The sequence below is a fragment of the Castanea sativa genome, chromosome 3 (assembly GCF_040712315.1).
Source record: "Castanea sativa cultivar Marrone di Chiusa Pesio chromosome 3, ASM4071231v1".
Classification (NCBI taxonomy): domain Eukaryota; kingdom Viridiplantae; phylum Streptophyta; class Magnoliopsida; order Fagales; family Fagaceae; genus Castanea; species Castanea sativa.
This window is the reverse complement of record NC_134015.1, coordinates 58985218-58995182: the sequence shown is the minus strand read 5'-3', so window position 1 is coordinate 58995182 and position 9965 is coordinate 58985218. Positions and strand designations below refer to the sequence as shown.

Genomic DNA, 9965 nt, shown 5'->3' with positions numbered 1-9965 from the left:
CAGCTTCATCTATCGAGCTTTAATAAGCTGTTCCAGCTCCGAGGCTCGACAACTTCTCAACAGCATTTCGACACCTCTAGCTGTCGAGGTTTAAGAAAAACAATTTTTTAGATCTGTTTTGATTCCAATCTGTGGATATGTCTTTGGGCATTCTTTTCTTATATTCCTAGACATATAAAAGGATTATTTTAAGGGTTGTCAAAGTAAGCACAAGTTGCACAAGCATTGAGCAAAGTCTGTTCAAGCAATTTGTGATCGGAAACAAAGTTTGCCCTAGTTCATCTCTTTGTGAAGAAGCCGCTGTGTCTTTTCACCATAGGGTTTTGTAACCAAGCATCTTCTTGTTCTTCATTGTGAGGATAAACTAAAGAACTTTGCAGCCAACATCTTTTTCAAGTTAGTGATTGAAGTCGCATACTGAGATCCGCGCAATTGGTTAGTCACGTACTAGGAGCCATGCATTGAAAAGGAGAGATTGTCACTACAGAACAAGTTCAATTGGGTATTGGGGTAAGGGTTCAACTGTAGGCTGGTATAAAGTATTGGGATTCCTTTACTTGTAACTGCTTGTTGTGATAATAGTGGATTCTCGGGAATGGTGACCTTAAAATCACCCGGTGGGGTTTTTGCCTTGGAGGTTTTCATTCGTAAACAATCACCGTGTCAATTTATTTTCCGCTGCACTTTAGTTTAATTGGTGATTTGTTTGTGCTACTACGCATTTGCATGTTAAATTGGTTAATTAATTAAACTTGGCTAATTAATCAATTAATCCATCACAAGGAGTCAATACGTTTTTGGCCTATCAGTAAAGTTGAATTTATTCAACCATGTGTTGGCTTTATGCTGTGCTAAATTTTCTTGTATTTCAGCAATTAGATACCCTGTATTTAGGTGGGAATCATGTAAGGGTTATGTGAGAGAGAGTGTGAAGAATTCAAGTGTGTGTGCATTCAAGAGGATTCTTGGGACTGGATCTCGAGAGTGACTCACGACTGTTGACTCGCCAAAATGCCACATGGGTGAAGCATGCAGGAAGCTGAAGGGTCACGATAGTTGCAGCACTATATGACAAAAAGGACTGTCTGGACTAGTCAGTTATTTCGCGACTCAAACTCGCGACTCATCCTAGTTGCGAGTGAGTCGCTGGGATACCCTATTTTGCAGAAAAATGACTTTTTACATTCCTCACGTATCCTACTATAAATACCCTTATACCCACAAAATGTAGAGAGCTTCTAGAGAGAATTTTGAGAGAGAAACCCTAGAGAACAACAAGATTGACTCATCCACAATCTTATACTTTTGGTTCTCAAATTCCTTTACTCTCACCCTCTCCATTGACATACCCTTGAGGCGTTTATTAGCCAAATCCTTATCTTACCATACCCATATTAGTGAGGAGGTCATTTGGTGCTTGCGAAGCAATTCAAAGAGGATCAATTCATTTGGTTGATGCTATGGGCTTACTGCGGGATTCAGAAAACTAAAGAAGACACGGTTAGACTTAACCTTGTTGGAGTAAGAAGCTTGAAGGGTTTAGATGCATTGGGTAGATTAGGCTTGGAGGGTCTATTGCTATTTGTGTATCCCAACTTTATTCTTTAGTGGATCATTTTACCGCCTGGAGGGTGGCGTAGACGTTTTTTGCCGAGTTCTTTGGTTTCCTCTTCGATAAAATGTGCCGGTGTTATCTTTATGTTTGCATCTCTCTAATCCTTACTCTTGCCTTTTAATTGCTGCTATGTTGTGATTAATTATGGTTTAGAGTAGTTTATTTATTTGGGTATTACTTATACTTATCTTTCCGCACATCTATTGTCTGAGTATAAGCTTGTGTTGGTATTTTTGAAATTGGAGGTTTAAACATTCATGAGTGTTTTATACACCAAGTGAACTTTCAATTGGTATCAAAGTGGGTACACTTTGTCAGATTTCTACATCCTAAGTGTGATCCTTGACCCTACAATGGATAGGTCTCAATCCCTAAATGCCTCTCCCTTCTTTGATGGGAGTAATTACGCCTTTTGAAAAGTGCGTATACGTGCATTCTTGTGCTCTATTGATGAGAGCATATGGGATGCGGTTGAGAATGGATAGACTAGGCCGGAGGTTGCCAAATCTACTTGGGATAAGGTAGCCTTTGTAGCGGCCATTGCTAATAGTAAAGCTTTAAATGCTATTTGTTGTGGTGTCTCACCTGATGAAGGCACCAAGAAGGTGAAAGACACCAAGTTACAAATGCTCACCACTCGCTTCGAAGAACTAAAGATGAGTGAAGATGAGTTGTTCAACTCCCTTTATGGGAAATTGAATGAAGTGGTGATTGGCAAGTTTAACTTGGGTGAAAAGACGGAGGACTCCAAGGTTGTGAGGAAGATTTTACAATCATTGCTGGAGAGCTTCCGTGCTAAGGTCACCGCATTTGAAGAGAGCAAAGACCTTGATGAGATAAAAATTCAAGAACTCATCAGTTCTCTTCAAACTTATGAGCTATCTCTACCATCACAAAGGAAGAGCAAATCTCTTGCTCTTAAGACAATCAATGAGAGAGTGGAAGCTCAAGACTCCTCAGATGAGGATGAGGTTGAAAAGGAACGGGCGTACCTTGCAAAGAACTTTCGTAAATTCTTGAAATTCAAAAAGGATGGAAAGTCTTTTGAGAAGGGGAAATTCTCAAATTTCAAGAAGCCCTATTTTTACTATGTCAATTACTAAGATTACTTTAGTCCTTCCGTGCCAAGGTCATCGCAATTGAAGAGAGCAAAGACCTTGATGAGATAAAAATTCAAGAACTCATTGGTTTTCTTCAATCTTATGAGCTATCTCTACCATCACAAAGGAAGAGAAAATCTCTTCCTCTCAAGACAATCAATGAGAGAGTGGAAGCTCAAGACTCCTCGGATGAGGTTGAGGTTGAAAAGGAAGTGGCGTAGCTTGCAAAGAACTTTTGTAAATTCTTAAAATTCAAGAAAGATGGGAAGTCTTTTGAGAAGGGGAAATTCTCAAATTTCAAGAAGCCTTATTATTACATGTTTCATCGCCTATGATTGATGAAGAAGGTGAAGGTAAAGGTGTGTCAAAAAGATTACCAAAGTAAGTTTCAAAATTTTCTAATCTGCCTTTCTTGTTTCTAACCCAAATCAAAATGCAACAATGAATGCCAATCAAATAAAATAAATTAAAAACAAACAAAAAAATAAAAACAAAATAAGGGGAAAAAAATGGAACGAAGTTACCAATAGAAGAATTTCCACCAGTTATGCTTTGCCCTAAAAAAAAAAAAAAAAAAAAAAAATTGCCTCTAAATACAAAGTAGCTCCCCGGCAACGGCGCCAAAATTGCTTACTCACTTCCAAGTGCAGGAGATCGTAGCAATATAATTCTCGGAATACCGAGGTCGAACCATAAGGAGCAGGATAAATTCAAAGACAATATAATTAAATAACAATTTGGGTGAAGAATAAAAATACTTTTTCTTGGTGATTGTTAACAAGAACAATGATAAAAAATGATTTAAATCAATAATGTAAATACTAGGGTATCAGGGTGTTTCCCTATATCGATATGAAATTCTTTGTGATTTAAGAAATTATATATTTCATAATTGATTGTTTTTATACAATTAATACTTATGATTCGGTTGAACTGAGACAATTCAAGAACACATGATAATTTAGATTAATAATGTGGTTATTGTTGGGACATATGTGATTTGATGTTAGGAATATATGTTAACATTTTATGTAATTGGCTAATCCTTTGACAAAACACACTTTACTTGTAATTGGGTAGATTTAGGATGTGTTTAATACTTCAAAAAACCTTGTTTCAAGTCTAAGTATGGAAGCTATGCAAGTCTGTCCAAGATTCAAGTGTGAAAAGTGTTGTTCATTAAACCTTGACAGCTAGCATCCATCGAGACTTGAAGAGCTGTTCTAGTTTGTGGCTCGACAGTAGCTCAACAGATAGGGTATTTGTCGAGGCTTATGAAACTCATATTTTCGAGTCTGTTTTTCATCCAATCCGTGATTGTATGGTTGGACTTTCTTTTCTCACAATCCTAAACATATATAAGGATTATTTTAAGGGCCGTATTAGGTTACACATAGCCAAGAGCACAATTGCACAAGAGCAAATTGTATCCAAAGACCTAGTTTGCCCTAGCTCATCTTTCTTCTGAAGAAGCTGCTGTGTTTGTACACCGTAGGGTTTTGTAACGAAGGAGCTTCTCGATCTTCATCGTGTGATGAACTGAAGAACTTTGTAGCCAACAATCTTTCTTTAGTTGGTGATTGAAGTCGCGTACTGGGATCCGCGCAATTGGTTAGTCATGTATTGGGAGCCGTGCAATACAAGAAGAGATTGTCACTACAAAACAAGTCCAATTGGGTATTGGGGTAAGGGTTCAACTATAGGTTAGTATAAGGTACTAGGATTCCTTTACTTGTAGCCGCTTATTTTGATAATAGTGGATTCTCGGGAGTGGTGACCTTAAAATCACCAGTGGGGTTTTTGCCGAGTTGGTTTTCCTCATTCGTAAACAAATCACTGTGTCAATTTATTTTTCGCTGCACTTTAGTTTATTGGTGATTTGTTTGTGTTACCACGTGTTTGCATGTTAATTTGATTAATTAATAAACTTGGTTAATTAATCAATTAATTTATCACAAGAGGTCAATACGTTTTTGTCCTATCAGTTAGAAAATTTTTCAGAAAAACCCATTCACTTTAAAACCTTATTTCTATTTAAAACTATTAGAAATTCATCTAAACAATAAGAAAAACATGATTAAACTTAACCCCTAGCCCTAGGAAGAACTAATACATCAAAAGAAATCTAATTGAACAATCAAATATGTTGTTGATAAAATCCTAAAAAGAATCACATTGAATATTCATATCATATAGAAGAAACATAACCCCTAGCCCTAGGAAAGAGTTTAGGCTGCCATTAGAGAAAAGAAAATACAAGGTATTTCTCTCCAAAATTCGTTCTACACAGCCTCCCTTCCAAAACCCTAACGTCTAAGTGTCAAAAGAAAATAAAATTTTTACTTTTTTAATTTTCATCCAAGTTTACAGCAATAACTTGTGAGTTAATTTCAACCTTCAAAAATTAAGAATTTCAAAAAACTCAAAACTGGAAAGTTGTAGATATTTAAGTCATGGTTCCTGGCCTTGTGTCAATTGGATTTTTGAGGAGAGAGATACGCCCAAAATACTGATCAGTGCTCAAATTAGATTTTGCCTTTTCAGATTTTGCCTCTTTGATTTCTTTCCTTATTTGAAGCTTCGAATCATGGTAGATGATCAAAGCACTCCAGCTGCACCTCCTTAGACATTTAAGTATGGTCCTTTAGCTCCACTTTAATTCTAGTTTAGCCTCCATTCTCTCACAAATTCCTGTAAACTCACATTTCTCACATGATTTCTTGAAAGTAGAAAATTATACATAATGAATGACATCTTATTCAAGAAATTATGTAAAGATAAATAATAGGAACTAATGCAAATCATGGCTTAATTAGACAAATTAAACATAGTAATAAGGAGATAACAGCCACATAAATATATAACAAGTACACATTTTAAGGCGTTATCAGGATGTTAGGTACTAATTAACTTGTCCCCCATACGTATAATTATAGTATTAGCTAGATGCTAAATGTATGAAACTTCTTTTGATTGATAGTTTTATGCTAAATGCTAGGTAGAATTCCACTTATCTCATATTAGATTGTGCTTTGAAATTTGTGAGAGCAGTTGATAGGTTGGAAGAGGCAGATGGGCATTACAAACTTTATTTTTGTGAAGCGGATGGGAATGGGAAAAAGCCCATTGGTCCTTCTAACTATCTTGAACGGGAAAATGTCAAGACCTTTGTGAAATTTCTTGGCAAATTTTATGAGGCGACACTTAAAATTTATGGGTCCTTGTTTGTCACTTCTAATACATACTTCCATAAACTAATTAGCATTGAAGATCAATTGCAACAGTTGTGTAGTGTTGATAGGGATCCACTTTTGAAGAGTATGGCGGTAGAGATGAAAAAAAAAATGATAAGTAATGGGGAAGTATAGATAATATCATGAGTCATATTTCAAACCAACTCAGTAAACCCAACTTAAAAATAATTATGCAAATTGATACCCCATTAATAACACCACTTAGCAAAAAACAAATAATGTGATGATGTTAGTGATAGTGCGAATTTGACTTCATAAACCTTTTCATACATAATTAATCACATTATGAAGCCAAGAAAAAGAAAAGAAAAGAAAAGATGATCATTGCATAAAAAGTTTCATTATGCATTATTCTGTCTTCCATGTATCATTGACTTTGCCCATACCTTCTTATTCCACATGGATGTTAGGTACTAATTAACTTGTCCCCCACAAGATGTTACATATAATTATAGTATTAGCTAGATGCTAAATGTATGAAACTTCTTTTGATTGATAGTTTTATGATGTAACAAGCTACAACTTAACAACCACGCAAAACCATATCCAACAAAAATCAACTAAAATGTTTTAATCACCAACTGGGTTTTGTTTTTTTCCTTGGCTTCACATTAACAACCGGTTAGAAATAGATTAACTTGAAACTAATTAATCAAGCTTTATTTAGCTAAAATATCACAAGCAAAAAGAAAGACAATTAAAGTTTGGACTATGACACTAATTCCGAGCTGTAACTTGTGGCCACTATGGGGCTTGAGACCACTCGTTTACTAGCACTATCCACCCAACGAAGATAACCGAAAAGTAACTCCTCTTTCAGCTTTTGTGGACCTTCAATATTCAACTTGAAACTTTGCTTCTCATTCTTGTTTTTGAACACCAATTTCTCCGGCGTGACACTGACTTTAATTTCTTTAATGGGTGTCACACTTGCAACATAGGTTGATTGTCCCTCTCCAACATTGGTCACTGTTCTATGAAATTCTCGTACACTTTTAAAACTAGAATTGGAGCCCTTGGCATTGAAAAATGCAACGAAAGATGGGTAGTTAAGGTCCAAGGACGTGTTGGAACAATTATTTGAAGCTGATTTGGTGATGATTTGAATTTGTTGATTGGTATAGTTTAGACCACATAGAACATTCACATAATCTTGTGCATTCACATCGTATATTAGACCAGGGTCTAATGCCTTGTTGGGATTGATGTGTCCAGCTCCAAAGGCAAAAGGACTGGCTGGATGGTTATCATCACCAAGGTCTGTGATTGGATTGAGTGTGTTGTCGAATGCATCCGATGTGGTCATCATGGCAGATCTAATGGCTGCAGGACTCCAATCAGGGTGTGCTGATTTCAATAGTGCTGCCACTCCTGCTGCTTGTGGGCAAGACATGGATGTACCAGACAATAAAGCGAACTTACTATATAGAAAGGAACTGCCCTCCTTGGCAACTGGGATTTTTGGTGGCCATGAGGCTAAGACTAATGAACCAGGAGCCATTATGTCAGGCTTCAGCACAAATGGGCAGCTTATAGATGGCCCTTTAGAACTGTAACTACTAACTCTTGGTGATGGTTTGATACCAAGAGTTGTCTTTTTGAACTCAAGGCTTGCTTTTGGGTTGGACTCGCTGGTTTTGATGTAGTCTTTGACAGTTTCTCCATTCTTCATGTTCAAGAAAATTGATGGAGATGAGGTTCGGATGTAGGACTTCAAGTCAGTGACGTTGGTTATAAAGACCGCAGCTACCACTTTTGCATCGTAAGCATTTCGAACTTGGTTAGACAATGAGCCTTTCTTATCCTGGCACACAACAATCTTGTACCCAACTTTCTGCAATGCCTTGAGATTGTCACAAGCATCAAAGAAAATGATTGGGATTTTATTGGAAGATGAATTCCATTTCCCAATATACAAAGATGAGCCCAAGAGTTGAACTCCATTGCCAAGAGTAACAACTCCATTATAGTCACGGTCCATGGTACCAGCAGCAACGGTTAAAACCCATGGTATGCCATTGTGTAAGGTCCCGAGAAGAGGCCCTCGATTTCCTGCTGAAGTGGACACAAACACACCCTTTTTCAAGGCTCCAAATGTGGCTATGGCAATTGGGTCAGTATGCAATGGTTCACCATTTATGCCCAATGATAAGGATATGACATCTACACCATCCAAAATTGCTTGATCAATGGCAGCCATAATATCAGATGCATAAGCACCCTCATCCCACAAGGCCTTGTACATGGCCACTCTGGCTTTTGGAGCTATGCCTCTAGCAGTTCCTGTGGCATAGCCAAAATATGATGCACCTTGCACATAATTCCCAGCAGCCGTGCTTGAAGTGTGGGTCCCATGACCAATTGTGTCTCGTGTGGAATTTTTAATGGTATTGGTCAATTTGGGGTCTTTGGCAATTAGACCTTTGTTAAAGAACCTTGCACCAATTAGCTTCTTGTTGCAAAAAGATGTGTTGAATTCGGTGCCAAATTCACATTGACCCTTCCACCTTGAAGGAACTTCGGACATGCCCTTGTCATTGTAACTTTCACTTTCTGGCCAAATTCCTGTATCCACCACTCCAATTATGACATCTTGGCCATAGTCTGTCACTGGCCATAAGCCCGAGTTGCCATTAAGGCCAAGAAAGTCAGGTGAGTGAGTTGTGTCAGCCTTCACAGGCAAGTCCTTGATTGAAGAAACAAAACCTGGAGAGCTTTTTAAGGCCTCAAGCTCAGAAAGTGATAGACTTGCAGCAAAACCATCTATAACGTGAGTGTAGCAATAGATAAGTTTAGAAGTGGAGGTAGAAAATGAATTGGTGGTGCTAAGTTTAGAAGTTTCTAATGCAGAGGTTAGAGTGGACAAGTACCACTCTTGGTGGCTACCAAAGTCTTTGGGCTTCTCTGATACATCCATGTGAATGATATAGTTATCAGATTCTGCTAAGGTGGAGACAAGGTGAGAGATTGAGAAAAAGGTAAGGCACACATAGTAGGGAATATGAGAAACCATGATCAATGGGGTTTGGTTTTAGAGCACAATCGCAAAGTTGGAGTACTTATATAGAGTGAGTATGGGCACACATACTCAGTTACTCACTCTCTAACTACTTGTCTGCCCATAATATCAGTAGGGGACCTTGGCCTCCACTACGATTTTAACCCGAATGTTGTTGTGCATTTTTTTTTTTTCTCTAATGATTCAATAGTTCGAGGAGTGGAAGTTGAACCATAAAAGTATCTCTTTGCAATGCTAAAAAAATGATAATTGAATTACAAGACACTTGGCATGGAATTTGACTTTTAAGGATTTCTTATTTTGCCAATTAACTCTTCCTAAACCGAATGTTAGACAAATAAGATCAGGACGGTTAACTAAGGTATGCCATGTATCCAAATTTTCTGTACCATTTTTTATGTTCAATGCATCACAACTTGTTATGTATTTATTTGATAAACTTGAGAAGCGAATATCATATAATTTTATAAGATATCTAGGGTCATTTTCCATTGACACTAAGAACTGATTGGTATCTTAGTCTGATAATAAAAAACTACCATTAAGAGTGGATGCCATAAATTGAAACTCTCTCAAATTTGTTAATATTATACCAACTTTCTCATATGCTACTCTCATCAATCGAATTGTTACATTTGGTAAATTAACATGCCTATTACAAAAGATACTTTATGTTGAGAAAGATCCCATAATAAGGACTTCAACCCACTTTATATGTACTTTAGTTAAAGACTAGCATTATGCTCGTGCGATGTATGACTTGATCAAAATTCATATGTAAATAATTATTTTTATTAATTTACTTAAAATAAATAATAAAAATAAATGAATATTTTACTTTTAAGTTACATAATGAATGCATGTTGTGTGAGACTAAGGTATCAATATATATATAATTGAATGGAAGATAGTAGAGGTACCTAAATATATATATATATACACACATATAATGATTTTCAATAATATAGTGAACTTTA

The 9965-nt window shown here is 36.8% G+C and overlaps 1 protein-coding gene across 1 annotated transcript; it reads right to left on the bottom strand.

Annotated features, from left to right (window-relative positions):
• Positions 1–6514: 6514 nt before the first annotated feature.
• LOC142626833 (subtilisin-like protease SBT3) lies at positions 6515–9072 on the bottom strand. Its single transcript, XM_075800541.1, has one exon. It carries the CDS (start codon positions 8980–8982, stop codon positions 6679–6681), a length of 2304 nt encoding a protein of 767 aa, XP_075656656.1. The 5' UTR covers positions 8983–9072; the 3' UTR covers positions 6515–6678.
• Between the last annotated feature and the right edge of the window lie 893 nt (positions 9073–9965).

Coding starts and splice junctions, on each gene's coding strand:
- LOC142626833 (XM_075800541.1), bottom strand. CDS start 8,982: ATGGTTTCTCATATTCCCTACTATGTGTGCCTTACCTTTTTCTCAATC.